Source organism: Paroedura picta, chromosome 5 (assembly GCF_049243985.1).
Source record: "Paroedura picta isolate Pp20150507F chromosome 5, Ppicta_v3.0, whole genome shotgun sequence".
Classification (NCBI taxonomy): domain Eukaryota; kingdom Metazoa; phylum Chordata; class Lepidosauria; order Squamata; family Gekkonidae; genus Paroedura; species Paroedura picta.
The window spans coordinates 93,839,620-93,859,731 of record NC_135373.1 but is presented as its reverse complement, the minus strand read 5'-3'; the positions used below and the strand labels follow the sequence as shown (position 1 = coordinate 93,859,731).

Below are 20,112 nucleotides of genomic sequence, written 5' to 3'. Positions count from 1 at the left end.
AAGTTTGCAGTTCCTGCAAAAACGGAAAGATGTGCGTTACCAAAAAAGCGCTACAGGTACATGAATATTGCACTACAATTTGCACTGTGCGAAATGTCAAAATTCCACTATAAATTGTAGGGATTCGGACTGCCGCAGACATCCAGCAACATTGGCAGATGTGCGGAATGGACCCTAGATTAGTCATTGTATTTTACTAGCTACCAGTGTGGTATAGTGGTTAGAGTATAAGATTATGATCTGCGAGATGAGGGCCCATTATGCACACATAGGATAATGCACTTTCAATGTGCTTTGACAGCTGGATTTTCCTGTCCAGAACAGGAAAATCTACTTCTAAAGTGCATTGAAAATACATTATCTATGGCAGAATAGGCCCTGGGTTCAAATCTTCACAAGAGGCAGAAGTTCATGGGGGTGGAAGTCAACTGTGTGACTTTGGGCCAGTCACTCACTCTCTCAGTCTAACCTATATCACACAATTGTTGTTGAGGTGATGAAATGAAGGAGGGAAGAATGATATTGTAAGCTACTTCAGGTCCGCACTAGAAGTAAAGTGGGGTATAAATATCTAACCAAATACATGAAATTTGCTGATTTCTAAATTCTCAATGTAGATTCCTAATGACAAATACACCTGATTGCTAACTAAGAAATATACAGTTTACCTTGTGTATCAGCAAGAAATAATGTAAGCAATTTCCTGCTATGTTTTAGAGCTCTGCTATGGTGTTTTGATTTTTCTAAACTCTCTCGGAAACATTTCAATGAATCGGTCACATCCACAGGTACAGAAAACAGTAATCTTGTTTGGTTTTCATCTAAAATGATACAATAAACAGATTTAAAACTAGCTATATATAATTAATGTCATTTCTTAACTGTAAAATTAAAACATTTAGTATTTCAAAGTTTTAGATTTGTTTCTGACAACAGAAATTTGGTAACGATCAACCATAACTTGCTATTTTGTACATGCTTTGTATAGAAGTTAACAAAATGTCTTTTGTATAGCATATAAGAAACTCTACTGAATTTTGTATAGCATATAAACTTGTATAGCATATAAACTTTTGTATAGCATATAAACTCTACTGAATTTTTATGTTTATGTAAACTATTAAAGTATTCACAAATCTACTCTGAAATTTTAAATTACTTTATCTTTATAATTTTAACTATATGACGTCTGAAGTTACTGATATAGTTCTAGGGACAGCAAATTTGGGGACATCCTAACACAAGAGTTTAAAATAAAGTACTATGAAATCAATACTGTGCTTCACTTATCACAAACACTTAAAGTTTTAGTAATATTATCACAATGTAACTTAAAATGCTGGTGCATCTGTAGTTAATATAGCCAGTATGTGGTTGGCACATGGTATGTTACTATATACACTGAGATTAAGGTGACCAGATTTTAACATTGGTAAAGTGGGACACCATTGCCCATGGGGGTTCTTGATTAAAAATTTGATCTGTATGGAGCAACAAAAATTTTCATAGAACGCATAAAATGCAAAAAATAGTATTCGAATATATATTTTTTAATTTCAACATAAGTACAATTTGCCAGGTGCCCCCAGAGGTCCCTTCTAAAGTGGGACAATCTGGTCACTTTAACTGAGATAGTAGTGATTTAAAAAGACCTGAAAAGCAAACCTTTGGGAGACAAACAGGGCTTGTATCATTACATTAGGATTATATTTATTGTATATAGTCAAATACCATTGCAAAATTAAAATTAATCAATAAAGGTATAACGGTATTTCTCAGCATAATATACAAAATCAGCGGAATAAGATATATATATAGCTTGGATCTTCCTGGCAGCCAGAACAAAAAGTTGCATTCTATATGAGACTTAGGAGTCAGTATCTGATAACAGGTTAATATGTCAGAATCAGAAAGAAGATATGAATAGTACATGCTCTGACCTGTTCCATGGAAATGGTGGTCCAGAGATCCTGCATTATGTTTTCCAACAATAAGCAGTTTGGCTGCAATGAAATGTCTGCAGGGCACCTATAAGAATATTTCTCATGCAATCAAATCTATTAATATTTTAAATTTAGCTACCTAACCGTAGGTTCCTAAGTCAATATTTAGATAAAATCAAACTTTTGAAGCTACTGCAAATTCCCGGCTGAGTTAGCAAAATGCTTTAGAAGTGAAAATTTTAAACCAAAGTTCATCATCAGTAAATGGAGTTCTTTAACATGGAATTTACGAATTCATATTGACAGAAATACATTTTATCAATGCCTTACATGTATGTATGTATGTATGTATGTATGTATGTATGCATGTATTTATTTATTTATTTATTTATTTATTTATTTATTTATTTATTTATTTATTTTGCTCAGGGCAGTTTACAATATGGCTCAGTATACATGTTCTAAAAGGTAAAGGGAAAGGTATCCCCTGTGCAAGCACTGGGTCATGTCTGACCCTTGGGGTGACGCCCTTGTCGGGGTTTTTCCGACTTCGCCGCTCCTACCCGGGGACTCACCAATGAGAGGCGTATCACCTGGACCTTTATCCAACCCTGCAGAGTCGGGTCTGGGGGAGTCCTCAGCGGGGGGAGTCCCCAACGAGGAACAGTGTTTGCGCTTGGAGGACTGGAGAGGAGTGAGGAGCGGTCTTGGCCGGGCAAGGAGCTGCCCAAGATTGAAACGACGGATGCAAGACGCCAGAGCTTCTCCTTTAAGGGTTCGGTGGGCGGGGGATGCGAGGGAGGAAAGCTACTTAATGGGAGAGGTGAGGAGGTGGGGTTCGGGATAGTGCAAGAAACTATCACGGACCCGGGAGTTTCAGCCCGGGTTTCCCGGTGGACTCCATTCTGAGACGTCGACTATCTGCCTCAAGTGCTATTCCGACCTGCCTTCCCGTCTGCCGACACCATGGCAGAGCAAAGAAGATCGGACCCCTCGGACCCCTCGAACCCTGACAAAGTGGTGGCCCGTACGGGGATCCCTGGAGGGCTACCGCGGCTTAGCCAGGTAATTCCCCGCATTCCGCCGCGACTTGGAGGCAGTACGGTCTTGCGCCCAGCCACTTTTCGGGCTCCACCCCCAGCCACAGCGAAGCCTCCACCCGGTATAGAGAGTGCTGAGAGTAACAAAGAAGGCATGGAGACGTCGCCCTCGGCGACGGCGGGCAGTCAGCCCAACATACACTTTGAGTCTTTTGGGAGGTGGTTGGCTGAACATCAAACACAGGCGATGGAACGAATGGCTCGCCAGCAGCAGGAAGCTCAAGAGACTCTCATGCAGCGGTTTCATCAAGCGGTGTCCACATTAGCGCCCACAGCTGGGACCGGGGCTACTGGTATGATGAGCCCAGCTTTGCCAAAACCTCCCACTTTTTCCCTAACTAAAATGTCTAGTGAAGACAATATAGAAGCCTTTCTGGAGGCGTTTGAAAGAACTGCCAAGGCAGCCAAATGGCCCAAGGAACAGTGGCCCTTTATCTTGGGACCGTATTTAATTGGGGAGGCACAAGCTGCGATGAAAGCCCTAGCAAGAGAGGAAGCAGCCTCCTACGAGGCTTTGAAAAATGCTATTCTGGACAGATACCAAATTACCACAGAGACCCAAAGACAGAGGTTTAGGGCTATAACCTACCAACCGAACGAAAGACCCAGAACGTTAGTGACAAGATTACGGGATCTGGCATCCCGGTGGTTGCTACCCACGACGGACGAGAGCCCAAGGGTGGTGGACGAAATTGTGTTGGAGCAGCTGTTGTCAATTTTACCCCCCCCCCCGTATCTGCCATTGGGTAGCCTGCTGGAAACCGACTTCCCTCAAGGAAGCAGCGGAATACTTACAACGGAGTTCGCTTAAGGAAGGGGCCAGAGGGATAGGACTTTCCCGAGATGTGACAACGGGGCGAGGCAATGATGCTGCTTCCCGGGGTAAACCGAGGGCAGCTCTAGTTCCAAGACCAGGCCAGGTGGGGTTGGGGGGAAGATACGGAGGAGCGGAAGGGAGAGCCCGGACCCCAGGTCCTGAAGGGGGCAGGGGCAGACGAGAACCCACTGGGAGTCAGCTTCCGCTGCCAACTCCGGGACCCAACCGCGGCCCGTGCTTTAAGTGTGGGCAATGGGGGCAGGCCATCAAGGCACCCGAGGTCAAGGATCGCCATGGACTTCGTGGGGCCGCTTCCGCGGACCCCGCGAGGAAACCGGTATCTATTAGTGATAATGGATTATGCTACTCGGTATCCGGAAGCTGTAGCTTTAAGGAACATGCGAAGCACAGGGGTCGCTCGAGCGCTGATGCGCTTGTTTTCGCAGGTTGGTTTACCCCGAGAACTCTTAACGGATAGAGGCTCCCCTTTTACAGCTCAGCTCATGCGTCGGGTATGCCAGACCCTTGGCATCCGGCAAATATTTACGGCCGTCCATCATCCCCAAACTGATGGGTTGGTAGAACGAATGAACGGAACCATCAAGGGGATGTTAAGACGCTTGGCTTATCGTCGGGCCGGTAGTTGGGATCTGTATATAGACCCTCTATTGTTTGCCCTAAGGGAAACCCCACAGGCTTCCTTAGGGTTTTCACCCTTCGAACTGTTATATGGGCGTAAGCCCAGGGGCATCTTAGAATTGGTGGGAGAACAGTGGGTCTCAGGAACACAGTCGGGAGGGGTGCCAACCCCGGATTATGTACGCCAGTTACAGATGCGAATTCGAGAGGTGAGAGCACAGGCCCATAGTAATCTCCGGAAAGCCCAGGAGGCACAAAAGGAGAGGTACGACCAGGGTACTAGAGTCAGGTGTTTGGAAGTAGGAGAGAAAGTGTTGGTGCAGCGGGAGAGTCTTGGGGCAAATACGGGGGATCGCTGGAGAGGGCCCTATACAATTACCAAAAAGTTGGGACCTGTCACCTTGAGGTACAATGCGGGGACAGTGCTAGAGCCCAGAGACCCTTGCATATTAACTGTCTAAAACGATGGTATAGGCGACAGGAGGATCAGGTCAACCTAGCAAGACAACCAGGAGACCTGCCAGAAGGGTCTCGGCCGTGGTCGGGGGAGAAGAAGACAATGCCAATTTTAGATTGTAACTTAAGTGCCCAACAAGTGAAAGACGCACAGACATTGTTGCAGCGGTGGGAGAACGTATTTGACTCCGTTCCCGGGCGCACTCATATGGCGGTGCACCGAATTCGTACGCCAGAAGGGGTGATAGTTCGGACACCATGGAAATCCATCCCTCGGAAAAGGTGGCCCGCTGTACCGGCGGAAGTAGAAGACATGCTTAAGATGGGAGTTATCGAACCCTGACAGAGTGCCTGGCGAAGTCCCATAGTGCTCGTTCCTAAACCGGACGGCAGCATTCGGTTCTGTGTTGAATTCAGGGAGGTCAACCAGGTGGCACAGTTCGATGCCTATCCCATGCCGCGGTCTTGGCCGGGCAAGGAGCCGCCCAAGAATGAAACAACGGATGCAAGACGCCGGAGCTTCTCCTTTAAGGGTTCGGTGGGCGGGGGATGCGAGGGAGGAAAGCTACTTAATGGGAGAGGTCGGCGTCAGTGAGGAGGTGGGGTTCGGGATAGTGCAAGAAACTATCACGAACCCGGGAGTTTCAGCCCGGGTTTCCCGGTGGACTCCATTCTGAGACATCGACTATCTGCCTCAAGTGCTATTCCGACCTGCCTTCCCGTCTGCCGACACTGTGGCAGAGCAAAGAAGAGGAGCGGACCCCTCGAACCCTGACAGCCCTCCAGCGTTTTCATGGCAGACTCAATATGGGGTGGTTTGCCAGTGCCTTCCCCAGTCATTACCGTTTACCCCCCAGCAAGCTGGGTACTCATTTTACCGACCTCGGAAGGATGGAAGGCTGAGTCAACCTTGAGCCGGCTGCTGGGATTGAACTCCCAACCTCATGGGCAAAGCTTTCACACTGCTGCCTTACCACTCTGTGCCACAAGAAGCTCTAAACATGTTCTAGTGTATAGCAAAGTACAACATATTCCAAAGTTCAGTTTAGTAATATTACAACAGAGTTTTTAAACATTTAACCATTAATCATTGAACATTTAGCCATAACTTAACTTAACAGGCTGTCAGACTGAAAATTTCCCTGAGATGTATCCAGTGGGAATATCTGGAGGGCCCAATAGATGTTATCACATTAAAAGGTAAAGGTAAAGGTATCCCCTGTGCAAGCACCGAGTCATGTCTGACCCTTGGGGTGACGCCCTCCAGCGTTTTCATGGCAGACTCAATACGGGGTGGTTTGCCAGTGCCTTCCCCAGTCATTACCATTTACCCCCCAGCAGCAAGCTGGGTACTCATTTTACCGACCTCGGAAGGATGGAAGGCTGAGTCAACCTTGAGCCGGCTGCTGGGATCGAACTCCCAACCTCATGAGCAAAGCTTTCAGGCGGCTGCCTTACCACTCTGCGCCACAAGAGGCTCTATCACCTCATTAGCTACAACCAAATAAGAGCTCCGTTTTGTAGGCCCTGTAGAATTGTGATAGTTCCAGCAGACCCAAATGTCCTCTGGGAGCTCATTCCACCAAGCAAGGGCCAGGACAGAGAACAACCTTGCCCTGATTGAGGCCAGATGTGCCAGTTGGAATTGGTTGAGCTGTTCGAGGGGAATAGGCAGAGAAGCGATTCCTCGGGCATGCTGGGCCAAGACTGTATATGGCCTTAAAGGTTAGTCAATTATAAATTGTATCTGTTTTATTGGGTTTTTTTAAGTATGGGGGTTTTATTGTAAGCTGCCACGAGCCCTTGCGGGAGTGGCGGGATATAAATGTAATGAATGAATGAATGAATGAATGAATGAATGAATGAATGAATGAATGAATGAATGAATGAATGAATGAATGAATGAATGAATGAATAATAAGGTAATACTCAAGACCTAATACATTTAGTGAATGTATGGAAAATATTCTCACCTTGTTTCCAGTATCATTGATAAAGATAATTGGCTTGGAATCAAGTTGTGAGCTTTTAGAAATACTAAGAAGCTGCATTCTTTCCTGCAGTTGTCTTTGAGCAAACACGAGCAGAGGAGTCACCACTTCTGTATATCTCTCACTATAAAGATCCAGAGAAATTTTACATACTTTTTTTCTCAATAAACCATCCCTTCATTTCCTAAAAGGCCACATATGTTACTTACTGTGTAAGCGTGTTAAACTGCAAGGCTATGTATACTAGGGATTCCCACTTCTTCAAATGAAACAGAATTTCTAAAGTTCGCAGGATCAAATCTTGTATTCCTTTCATGTCAACAATATTCACATCATCAAATGGATTTTCAAAAGAAAGATTAAAACCACCTTCGTCCTCAGTAATGCCTCCTATGCAACTTGGAACACAGAACTCTCCTTCAGCTTCAATAATCTATACAAAGGAACAGAAAGCATTAAATATCAGGGATTAAAAGCAGGGTTGGGAGATGGCACCATTTCCATTCCAGATGTTATGAGTGTCCTTTTAATACTGGCATTTTTAAAAGCTACATTGTAATGCTATAAATAAAATCACAGTATTGCGGGCAGTTCTTCAAGCACAGTAAGAGCAAAAAAGAAGAAATTTATGTCAATGGTTTTAAACTGAAAATGATGTAATAATATAAGGATCACAATTAAAATACATTTACCTTGATAGAATTACTGGACTGGAGATCAACTATCATATCAAACAGTGAATCTGATGCCATGTAGTACGGTTGCCAGATGGTGTTAAGGAAAACATCTCTAGTAATAGGAAACAGTCTGTGTAAAAACTGTAAATTTGTGGTGATCAACTGCATTTCCTGAGTGTAGTTCCAAAGGCTTCGGCAGGCATTCTGAAGCAATGTCCAGTGGCCACCACGATGAGCAATAACCTGATGTATAGTTGAAAATATTAATTTGAAGAAGAGCAATCAGAGATGTTTCTACTGAATAGCAAGATTCAAGTCTAATAGTACTTCAATAAAGGTAGTTCAGTTATACCTTTAGGACCAACAAAGTTGAATTCTGGGTATAAGCTTCTGAGTGAATGCATACTTCTTCAGATACATTGAAATAAACTTTGCCAACCATTACATACAAATGGAGGGGGAGGGGTTAGTTGCCAGGAAGGGTTAATTAGGGTGTTTACAAACTGAGCAATGAGTACAGCTCAGATTGGATTAAAGCTGTTGGTAAAACAGGTGAATAGCAGCAAATCAGCATACAGATAATAAAATTTAAAATTAAACAATTAACAATATGTGGGCTCTGGCCATGGTCAGTAGAACATGTGTTTACGAGGCCAGACACATTTAAAGCCAAATAAAGCTATGGACTTTGTGCAGTGTACTCAATGAGGGGAAAAGCCAAAAAGACAATGAAATGCGAGCTAATACTGTGATTATTTTATTTATTTACTAAGAATAAAGCACCAGGCAATAAAACTATATAGTAATGAAGGTATACCAAATAATCCTAATAATGCTTTTGAAAAGAATTTAACAAGTACAATAAAACATAATTTCATAATCTTATAAAAAGGAATTTTAGAGATCAGAAAAGATCAACAGAGAATCTCAACTAGCTTTGCCAATTGTCTTACTTGAGATAAGGCAGTTTTATGTGTTCTAATATTACAGGGCAGTTCTTTGATTGAGAAGCACCTTCTTCTAACCTGAAAAACAGCCTCCTGACTCTACAGAGAAGTTCTGGAATCAGATTATCTTTTTTCTTGCCCTTTGTCCTATATAAGCAGAATTTCAGTTTAGGTATTTCCAAAAAAATCTGGGACTGAATAGACCCAAGAAACTGTGGCTGGCTTGGCTTCTCTTGCCGCTCAATCAAAACTGGGTCACAGGAGAAGCTGTACGTAGGAGAGACTTGGTGGGAAAATGCTTGGTGGGAGAAGCTGTCCCCAGGATCTGCATGTAGTGAGGAGGTCTCTTCCCACCACATGCAAACCTGGCTGGGAAGGCTTCTCCAGAAGCAGTCCACAGGATCTGTGTGTGGCCAAGAGGTCTGTTCCCACCACATGCAGAACTGGCTGGGAGGATTTCTCCTGCAGTGTATTTTAAACCATGCCACAGGATAAGACATCCTCAAGATCTGTGCATGGCAGGGAGGTCTCTCACCCCTGCATGCAAACCTGGGAAGATCAGTTGGAGCAGCAGGAGCGGAGAGCTCCCTGCCACCACAGGCATTTCTGGGCAAGCTCCTCTTGCCACTAAGTTTAAATCAAATGTCAAGAGGGGCCAACCACAGCCTGAGGTGGCACAGAGCAATGGGGGGGGTCCCTTGTTATGGAGGAAGTGAAAACAACAGATCCCGTGATGATCAGCCTACACAGAACACAAGTCTGAATCCCAAGAGAAAGGGGCAGCCAAAGACAGCTAGGAATCCAGGCAGGTTTGTGACAGGCGTTACAATCCAAAACTGGTGGAGACTATTTTTTAAACTGAAATAGTACAAGCATTAAATTCATTCAAGAAGACATTACCACAGCTCTTCTGAGATGCAGAAACAGTTTACTAAAGTGATCTAGCATAGCCGAAAAAGCCAGAATTCGTTCACGTTCCCTGACTGTGCTAGTCCTTTTTTCACTTGTTGATTGGCTTCGAGGAATATGCTTTTCGTTCAACTTAATGTTATGCTCAGAAGTCTCATCTGAATCCAAAACCAAAGAGAAAATTATTACCGATTGTATTAAGAGCAAGTCCTTAAAAACACTGCTGCATCACTAATAATATTTTCAATGAATAAAAGATCAAAAATATTTGCATATGGTTATGCAGAAGTAGCTTTGTATCACTAAGCCTTTTCTTGCTGAATTTACACATTAGTCAAGAACTCAATCATTTTTAACTGCTCATGAACTTTGTTTCAAGTATTTTCATCTTAGATAAACTAGTTACCAAGAATAATAACGCTAAAAGTTCAGATTAGCCTTCTTATGTTGCTTTACCAGATGTACCACATATGCACTGGCAGAGCAGCTAAGTTGGTGACCAATCAGTTATCTAGATAATGGAGGGAGGGACTATCTCAGTGGAAGGGCATATGCTTGGCAGGCAGAAGGCTCCAGGTTTGATCCCTGGGATCTCCAGTTAAAAGGATCAAATGTCCAGTTAAGTTTTCTCCAGGACTTAGCATATAACACGATTTTAGATTTGTCTGCATTGATGGTGAGACTATTTTGTTGACAGTAATTTATAAAAACCTGGCAATATCTTTTAAGGCCAACTGCTGTTACAATATCATCAACATACATTAATAGGGGAACTGAGTGGTTCAACTTGGGCGAATGGCCATTGATCTTTTCTAGACCAGTTGATAAGTTAATGATATATAAATTGAAAATATGAAGAGCCAGGATACAACCCTGCCTAGGAGATTTATGTATGTATTTGGGTAGGTAGGTATTTAGATTGTTATATTGGCCTTCCATACGGCTCTGGGAGGTTTACATATAACATCATGGGGTAATTACATATAACATTGCAACAAATATAACAAATATAAAAATCATAACAACATGTCAACCAGAACAGTATTTAAACAGGAACAGGAACATCAACACAGCTTTGGGTTGGTCAGATTCTTCGATCATGGGAGGGGGGTGTCTAGGGGGCCGTGGGTATTTTTGGCCTGGTCGGCCTCAAGCAAATGCCTGGTGGAGGAGTTCCCTTTTGCAGGCTCTGCAAGATGTGAAAGACCTCTGAATAAGATCTTGGAGAGCCACTGCTAGTCTGTGTAGAGTAATAATACCGATGTTCATGGACCATAAGGCAGCTTCATGTGTGTGTTCATAATATCACATAAGTATGTTAGCTAGTCAGTATTCATTTACTTATCTTTTATTATTTATGAACCAATCAGTTAGTTTAAAAAATATCATATTATGAAAGGCAAGGTTTAGAGATGTTAAGAACCAATACTTCCCATAAATATGCACAGCTGTGACAAGCAAATCAGATTTCTCTGCACAGAAGTCTCACATGAAGAATAGGTGAGATTACCTGGTGATTAATTTGGGCTATCTGATTATCCATCAAATAAGTAATATAAACAGCTGAAAACTGATTTGTTTTGAAAACTACTACTTGCAACAACAAAAATAACAATGGTGGGTGCTTTGATAACTTTAGCACTTATTCTCATAGTAATTGTAGCATTAACTTTTTCATGCTTGTATTTGATTCTGTCTAGCTCACTAAAGAAACTAACTTGAGATAAGAAGATGTCTTGAGATGACAAGATAAAATTAAAGATTGTTAATCATACTTTAATAACTCCACGAGAACTCTGCAGTTGAACATTTTGTCAAGATTGAGATGAAAAAATTCAGTTCAAGTTTTCTGACTGGATGCAAGAGGAGTGAGGACCAGTCTTTCTAGTTCACAACTATGTCAATCAATTTATATCCAAGACTATGATGCAATTTTTCTTAAATATAAAATTAATATACAACAGAAAATCTTGAAAATCTACAAATAGATATCCTGTTAAATATGAAGTAATTATTTAAACCTATCCATAGGTCAAGTTTGGACTGAACAATTAATGATTTTTGGCAATACTTGGTTTTAGGATAACCGCCCTCACTATTTTACATATGGAATACCTGTGGGGTATGGCAGTATTTGAATAAAAAATACTGGAACTAGTCCTTATAGACACTTTAAGACAATGAGCAGAAATCTCCCACAAATCTCCTAGCAATGGAGTCAGAAAATTATGGGGATAAAACATCTACCTTCCACTTTCTCCTACATAATTTTCATGTCTGCAGCTCTTCTTTGGTTTGCAAAACACACTACCAGTGGGAGGTATTTGATTCTTAGTATCTTAAAAACAACAATCTTCTATCTGCCTCCTGTTTTAGTCCATCTATTTGTTCCTCATTTTATCATATCCTGTCTTAGCTTCACCTCATCATGCACCTTTGCTCATGGACTATTGGCTCTGACATTTCATCTGAAGCTCTTTGCTTCCCAAGCACATCTGATACCTGATATTTATATCACAGTTAGAACCTGGAATGATAATCCAACCACTAGTCATCTCTTAAGGAAGTGAAGGGTCAATTGAGTATTTGGGGGGAAATTGCCCCCCCTTTCCTTACCATCTAAGATGGCAGAAGGAGAAGTTTAAGTAATCTCGTATAAATAACAAAGAAAACAAATTAAAAATATTAGAAATCTGTAGACATCTGGGATCTCCCACCCCCTTAACTTTAAATGCCTTTCATGTTCATTCAAGAACTCTCAGATGCTGCCCAGCATATAGTAACCCACCTGTATCTGTGACAGAAGGTGATAGCTGGGTTGGAATGGTGGGATCCATCATGGCATCACTTGCAAGGTCGAGACAAACACTGTGATCAAGTAGACTTGAGCTGGAATCAGTGTCCCAGGAAGCATTCTGTAATGTAGGGTCAGAAGCAGGCAAGGAAGGACCAGAGCTGGAGGCGGGGGAAGTAGGGTCAAGTGTGTCTGAGCAAAGAAGAGCAAGGAAGTCCTGACTTGATTTGAGCAGTATTGCAACAAACTATCCAGGGCATTATTTCTTAGGGTCCAGAATGTTACAAGTGCTCTTAGATAAACAAAAAGTCCAGAATGGATGATAATGAAGTCGCTGGTAAAAGGTCTGCCATTTCTGATTACTCAGTGGTTGTGGCCACTATGCTTGATCTGAAAAACTGGATTTCAAGACCAAAGCAGCTGGCAACAGACAAGAACTGTGATATAGTGACAAAAGCTGAGTGAGAAATAGCAACAAAAGCTAAGTGATCATGCTGCAGTAGGCCTTAAAATATGGAAGGGCTAATCTGTGATTAGCTATCCAAAGAGATGCCATAAAATACATAACTATGGAACCTTTACAGGGGCCATCTGAGCCTTACATACAGTACAATGCTGTTAACAAGAAAAGTAAAATCTAGGAAAGCTGACTTGAACTAAATAACATATCTGCAGGAATTATGATAGGGTTCAGGATGAATTATGTTAAAATTTAAAATCCATTCCCCTTTCAGAGAAATGTTCAGAAACAACTGTTTTAGAGCAAATAAAAAACTGTTGATACAAAGTGACCATACAGCTATGTACACAAACACATAGATCAATGTACAATATTATCTGGAATCAGTTGCCAGGCTCTTTGTTCTGGGATACAGATTTACTTTAAAAAATTAAGTAGACATTTTCATATAACTGCAGCAGTCTTTAAACTAAACAACAGATCACTGGCATAAAATGCAACTTCCTACAACCCTACTCCATAACAAAATTCTTCAAATCGCAAACTGAATGGCAGCAAACCAATACAAAGAAATCCCTTTTGTTAGCCTCTTCCATCCTCATTCATAGTCCACAGACAAGGCAAAGAACTAAAATGTTTTCAGCAAAGACAAAATATAAACTGTAAAAACAAAGAAAGAACTAGGTGCAATTAAATGGATATGTATCTGAGAACGATGCTGGTACTAGAGTATTAAATAGAATGAGTCATTAATGTAAAGCATTGTTCCCAAGACTTGGGAAACCCCATTTTTGTTGAATTCAACATGATGAAAAATTCATTTGGGAAACTGACATCACAGCCCAGGAAGGATGCTAACCATTTCGAGCGAATTCAGGGAAAAATGCAAAAAGGCAAGTCTTTCTTCTGTAGTCGGAACTAGACTCAAGTGGAGGAGAGGAGAATATATGCAGATCACTTCCACATATTTATGAGGTTATCTGATGGAGTAAAACCACTCATTCAGTTCACTAAGCTTAGGAACACTTCAGTTATGAGTTGTGGGTGTGTGGGGGGAACCTAACAGCAAGAATAGTTCAACAAGGGAACAAATTCTCTCTCTGAAGAGAGCGAGAGATGATCAGAAATTTTTCTGAGGAAGTTTAGCAAAAAGAAATTCCCACTCATAGGAGTAGCTTCATAGGATAGGGATAATCCATTAGGTCCTTTCTCTCCCTGATCAAAGGTTTGTTTATAAATACCTATCATACCTTTAAAAAAACACCTGCCTCCCCTCCTATGACACCACAGAGTCTCCAAACTGTGCCAGAAATCCAAGATCAATAAGGAAAGTCAAACATGGGGTAAAATCCACAAAGCAAGCAAGCAGAACAAAAACAAAAACAGAGAGGTGAGATGAATGAAATAAGGAACTACATCAGGAAAAAGAACTGCTCAGACCTTTGTAAGTAGAAAAGCAAGATGGAATACATCAGCAGAAGCACCAGGCTTTTCTGACACAAAAGATTCAAGAACAGAAAGATCAATCCAGAAGTAGCAATGGATCAAAGCTCAGGCCATACGGCACATTATTGCAATTGAAATGAAAGGCCAGGTTTTGAAATAGGCTTGATGATAGAGCATAGTGAGCAAGGGCTGAGATAGACAAAAGAGACACAGTGGACCAAGTGCTCCTTTGGAGTTGAGTCCATACTAGCCAACCCTGTTCCAACATGTCCAAATCTTGAAAAGTTTTTAAAATAATTCCAAAAAATACACTTCTCACCTGTCCTGAAGATTTTCGGATAGAAATTTAATATGTTTAAATAGGCAACAAAATAAAGACTGTAAATTCAATCTCTTTTTCTAGTTATATCTCTTACCAATTCTTTTCCTGAGTTTTCCTGATGATACAGTTTTTACAGCTGGAGAGCTTTTAGCCGTTTTTTCTTCCTGTATTGCTGCTTGCATCACTATGGTGCCTGAACTGTTTAAGGAGAATTTTTCAGGGTCTAGAATTCCATATCTGAATAATAAAAGAATAATACAAAATCCAACAAAAACATTCTGTAGCTGAAGTTCACTGTTAATGAAGATACAAAATGAAGAAAAATGGGGAAAAACAGAACATAGACTATCACTATCAATGGGATCATTTCGACATGGCCTATCCAACCTATTCATTAACAATCACGAGTGACATTTGCACAGATCATCTCAAGCACCATTACAGTTTAAATGGCAGCAGTACTCATAAGGAAGACTGGCCTGTCCAATGACTAAGTACAAAAATACGTTTTGCTAAGCTAAGGGCACTCACACATTTCCTCTGTTCCTTCGAAATCTCTTCTAATTCCCAAGAATCCAAAGAAAAAATGTAATATTACAAGAAATAGATTAATAGTATATAAATTCCATTTCTTTTGCAGGTCAATATTGCAGGTGAGAAAGTAACTGTCATAAGAGGTAAGGTAAAGCACAATAAAAAGTACAAGAGTTGATTGATTAGTCTTCTGAATTGTGCACCAGGACTTCCTCTAAAATGTACCGCCCCCCAGAAAGAAAGTAGGACATTTCTGTAAGAACTACAAAAGGCTGCTAGGGATCTGGTAGAGTGTGCCATTAGGAAATCTAAACATCACATACATTAGTGTTTTACCTGTTCATATTTTGTAAAGAACGAACTTCAAGGGGATAGAGCTCTTCTATCCGTTTCTTAAACAAAATGTAATGGATAACTGCTAGATAAATATTCATCTGCACTCTCCATGGCATCTCTTCAATGCAAACTTGATGGAACCTTCTTCGTTTTAAGAAGACATCAGCAAAATAATTCAGCTTTTGTGTAAGGATGTAATAAGCTATTCTTCGCAATTCCTCTTTTTCTCTCCTAAACAAAAACACAGTATTTTAAAGTTGATGTCAACTGTCTGTAATAAATTGCTTTCATACTTTCTAATAGAATAACTACAATAGGAAAAAAATTTCTCAGCTATTAGGTAACAATAATTTGCTTTGTGAGGGATAAGAATTAATTTTAATTTCATAAGCAGATTTCTCACATGACATACTTTTAGAACTTTAAAAACACTTTTAAGACTTTTTAAACATTTCTATAACTGGAAGAATCATGCAGTCCAGAAAACTGTGTTAAGTACTAGGTCAACTATACAAAAATTATCAACATACCCAGAATGAAGATTTTACCAACAAGTGATTACTGCATTTCCAAAATAAAGAAAATACCTATTCTTGATATTCATACTGTAACCTATGGATAATCCCTTAGATCAGTTATCCCAGATGTAACCCTTCTTTAGACCCTCCCCCCAAAGAATGAACATACCAATCTATGCCCCTACTCATCTAATATAACAGAAGTGTCTCAAAAATACACAACAGGATCTGCCAGATATTCCACAGAGTCATGGAAATATAGCAGTGGAATCGACTGCCTAAGGAAGTAGTGAGCTTCCCTTCACTGTCAATCTTCAAGCGGCAGCTGGACAAATACTTATCCAGGGCTGAATCTGCACACACATTTCTTTTCTACTGTCGATCCTGCCAAATTCTGATCGATCTGAACCTGGATCTTCCAACAGATCTGCAATCTTCCTTTTTCCCAACTCGAAACAGGTCTCAGTAAGACAGTAAGAATTACAGTGTCCCCTCTCCTTCCCGCATGATTGAGGAAGCCAGAGTGCAGGGTGGGGAGAAGCACGAGTCACATGAAGCTGGCCTTGAAGGGGCACAAGGCTGGAAAGGGCTTTATTTCCAGTTTTTTGTCTCCCGAGCAAGCCAGGGGAGAGGCAAGTAGAGCACGAGGCTGCTTGTTTATTTTTCTTTTCCTGTAGTTTGAGCGAGCGGGGGAGAAGAGGAGGCGGCAGCCTCAGGAAGAATGAGGGAGGGAGAAAATCTAAAAGGCAAATGTCTACACATAGAAGAGTGGGCTTTTGGGGTGCAGTGACTTAAAAATGAACCCCCAAAATTAGGGCTAAAATAAAAATTACAAGGTAATGGTAACTGGGAACCAGGTTTCCCGCAGTCTTTGAATTAACGCCCTGACCAATCAGCAACAGACTACTATGCTACATTTGGAGGCGTAGAGAAAAGGATGGAAGTTAATCCAGAAAAATGCCAAGATCTACACTTGCAATACTGAGGCTTTTGGAGCACTTTTCTCAGATGTAGTGAATAATATCCACTCCTGGATAACCTGGAGAACAGGTAGTGTCACCATGGACTTGATCACAGATGTTGCAGAGGCAAAATTTAAGGCACTCAATATCAAAATAGAAATGGAATAAGTTACAAATTGGTCTTTTTTATTCCAGCTGACAGAGGATAAAAAACCTAATGCAAATTCAGCCCTGGATGCTTTAGACTGATCCTGCATTAAGCAGGGGGTTGAACTAGATGGTCATGATATTTTTTGTAAACTGCCCTGCGCCTTATGTGAGGGCAGTATAGAAATTCAAGAATTAAATAAAACCACTGGACGGATTTTTAATATATTGACAAGTTAAAACCGAAACATCAGGTATATTTAACTTGTTTGTTTGGCTTCTATTCTGCCCCTTACTTGGTGTCTCAGGACACCAAACTAGAAAATAGGGAATACATTATAATATTTGTAACATTTGAGACAAGGAAATATAACCAGTAAATAATGTATAACAGAACACAAAAAGTGGCCTAATAGATGAAGGGACATTTGATCATCAGTGTTGCAGTTTCTTAGCAGTTGGGCCAGATTTGGATCCTCACTGCTGGTCTTATCTAAAGGCCTGGCAGAAAAGCTTTGTTTTGCAGGTCCTATGGAACTGTTTGAGTTCTGATAGGGCTTTGATCCTGTTAGGGAGCTCATTCTACCAGTTGGGGCCATGGAGGAGAAGGCTCTAGCTCTGGTGAAGGCCAGACAGATTTCTTTGGGGCTAGAGATTACTAGGTTGTTGGATTGTATAGAGCAAGCTGCTCTTTGGGGGTACAAACAGACATTCCTTGGGGTACACAGGGCCCTGACTGTGTAGGGCCTTGAAGGTGAGCACCAGTACCTTAAATCTGATTTTGTATTCAACCGGAAGCCAGTGAAGCTGCTAGAGGATCGGTGTAATACGGGCTCTCCATGGTGTTTGGGAGAGCAAATAGGCAGCTGTATTTTGAACCAACTGTAGTATCTGGAGCAGGGATAAGGGAAGGATTGTGTAGAGAAAGTTGCAGTAATTGGGTCTAGAGGTGAGCGTTGCATGGATCACTGTGGCAAGGTGTTCTGGGATCAGATAAGGCACTAGTAGCTTCACTTGGTGGAGATGGAATGCCAGCTGTGCTACTCTCATGATCTGAGATTCCACTGATAAGGAAGAGTCAAGGATTATGCCCAGGTTCCTGACCATTGCATTGTTGTAACTTGAGCACTGTTCAAGCTGGGGAGATGTGCTTCCTGGTCTGACCCTTTCCCACCAATCTAAAGGACCTGCACCTTCAAGGGATTGAGTTTCACACAACTATGCTGATACTATTCTGCTATAGCCTCTAAGCACCTGGCCAAACAATCGGGGAAGTTATCAGGCTGGCTGTCTATTAGGAGATAGACCTGGGTATCATCAGCATACTGGTGACAACCCAAGCCATAGCTTCAGACCATCTGGGCCAGAGGGCACATGATGTGAATGCTACAAACTGCCACGTAGTCCCATAAAGATATCAGAACAAAAAGGAAAGACACTTAATAGCCCCTCTTTATGCACATATCATTGTCCATTTAATACAACTTTCTAGAACCGTAAACAATTTGCTATTTCAAGTTTGAAAGCCAAGACATAATGTTCCCTATATTCTAATCATGGTAGACTGTTTCCTGGGCTTGTGTAATCCTTACCCTCATGCATAAAGGAAATAATTATTTCTGCACCAATATTAACAATAACCATGGTGAGGTTTTAATCAGTGTTTGAACATACATTTCAAATGTTACTTGCGCTGTAGTAAGCTCCAGAAAGGACAAGGAGAGAGCACTAAAGCCTGTGGCCATCCATAACCCTGAGCACAATTATGATAGCACCAAATTTTGCAGGATTTCAAGTGTTTTTAATTCTGTGGGGTTGTACTAATATCCATTTTTCAATTTCGTATGTTTTTAAATTTGTGATCTGTGCATTATCAATTAGTGGGGGGGGGGTTGGCTTTTGTTTTTACAACTTATTAATCAGAATGATATACTTTGTGTCCTTCACAACCTGGTGCTGCCAAGAAGAATGGGCAGGATATTAATGTTCAAAACAAATAAATGAATGAGATTGTGGTAGATTTATCTAACAAAGTGAATAGCTACATAACAGTGACATAGAGAAACAGGTAAATAATATGACTCACTAATTTGCAACACAGTTCTAGCAAATGGTAACCCAGTACAAACATTTTTTTCAAAACATTATGCTTGATAATGTCAATTTATGTTTAAAAGTTTACAAGTGTTAAAATTAATACACACACTTTTGAATAAACATGTTCAACAGATTTATGTAAGTTGAAAAGAATAAGGAATTTAGTATGTATTTTACAAATACTACTGTAAAAGACAAAGTTATCACAATTACTTTCTACTCTCTTTAATGTAACATGCCAAAAATTAAAAATTTACTTCAATTTAGATTGAAATCCAATTAAAATTAAAAATGGTTGAATTACCTCTGTGCATCAAGAGTTTTGCTTGTGCGATGATGTTTTGAGCCACATGTAAACGGATCACTTTTCTTCTTTGTTTTTTTCTTTCCTGCCATCTTAAAATAATATATGTATGTATTTATGTATATTAGCTATATTACAATAATAACTCTCAAAAGCAATAATTTCCATGTATGAACCCCAAGATTTTAATGTAATGTTACAATCCAGTCCATGAAGATCATACCACAGAAAAAAACAGATAACACCTAACTATGTGTTTTAAAAAGTATTTTACAGTGGCTACTATTATTTGGACAAATCACCTTAGCTCTAAACTTAGTCAGTGTTTACGTTGGCCTTGTGTGTTCTCATGTGTACATGAAATATCCTGAAAAGTGCCAAGCTTAATCTTCCTCTCATAATGTATTTGGTTGGTTCAGTTTGCAGCAAAATCAAAACAGAAAGAGTAAGAGAAAAATTTCAGCCCAGAAAAAACAGGTAACTAAGAAGGCTGACAAAAGGCCTACTAACAGAATAAATACTTGTGGGTGTAGGAGCTAAGTGGTCAGGCACCTCTTGAGGCTCTGCTTCTGAGGCCTCGTTGGGTCACCTGGCCTCCAGGTTCTTGATGGCCTCTTGACTTGGGTGTGAGGAGGTAGGGTGGTTGGCTCACCCTGGTCCTCCATCCACAGGTGTTCTGCTCCAACCTTTTATTTTGCATCCCTCATGTTTAT

At 40.9% G+C, this 20,112-nt stretch overlaps 1 protein-coding gene across 4 annotated transcripts in view; it reads right to left on the bottom strand.

The window, feature by feature from the left end:
• Positions 1 to 20,112, bottom strand: part of CFAP54 (cilia and flagella associated protein 54) — a 147,648-nt gene that overhangs the window by 53,630 nt on the left and 73,906 nt on the right. For 3 of the 4 annotated variants that reach the window (XM_077339115.1, XM_077339113.1, XM_077339114.1), the window contains 10 exons: positions 19,400 to 19,491; positions 15,372 to 15,602; positions 14,596 to 14,738; positions 12,268 to 12,465; positions 9,471 to 9,637; positions 7,639 to 7,866; positions 7,156 to 7,379; positions 6,929 to 7,070; positions 1,941 to 2,028; positions 669 to 821 (listed from right to left, as the gene is read on the bottom strand). In XM_077339115.1, the coding sequence (XP_077195230.1) occupies positions 669 to 821; positions 1,941 to 2,028; positions 6,929 to 7,070; positions 7,156 to 7,379; positions 7,639 to 7,866; positions 9,471 to 9,637; positions 12,268 to 12,465; positions 14,596 to 14,738; positions 15,372 to 15,602; positions 19,400 to 19,491 (1,666 nt within the window). The remainder of the gene's footprint in view (positions 1 to 668; positions 822 to 1,940; positions 2,029 to 6,928; positions 7,071 to 7,155; positions 7,380 to 7,638; positions 7,867 to 9,470; positions 9,638 to 12,267; positions 12,466 to 14,595; positions 14,739 to 15,371; positions 15,603 to 19,399; positions 19,492 to 20,112) is intronic. The other variant, XM_077339116.1, reaches the window with a different exon arrangement.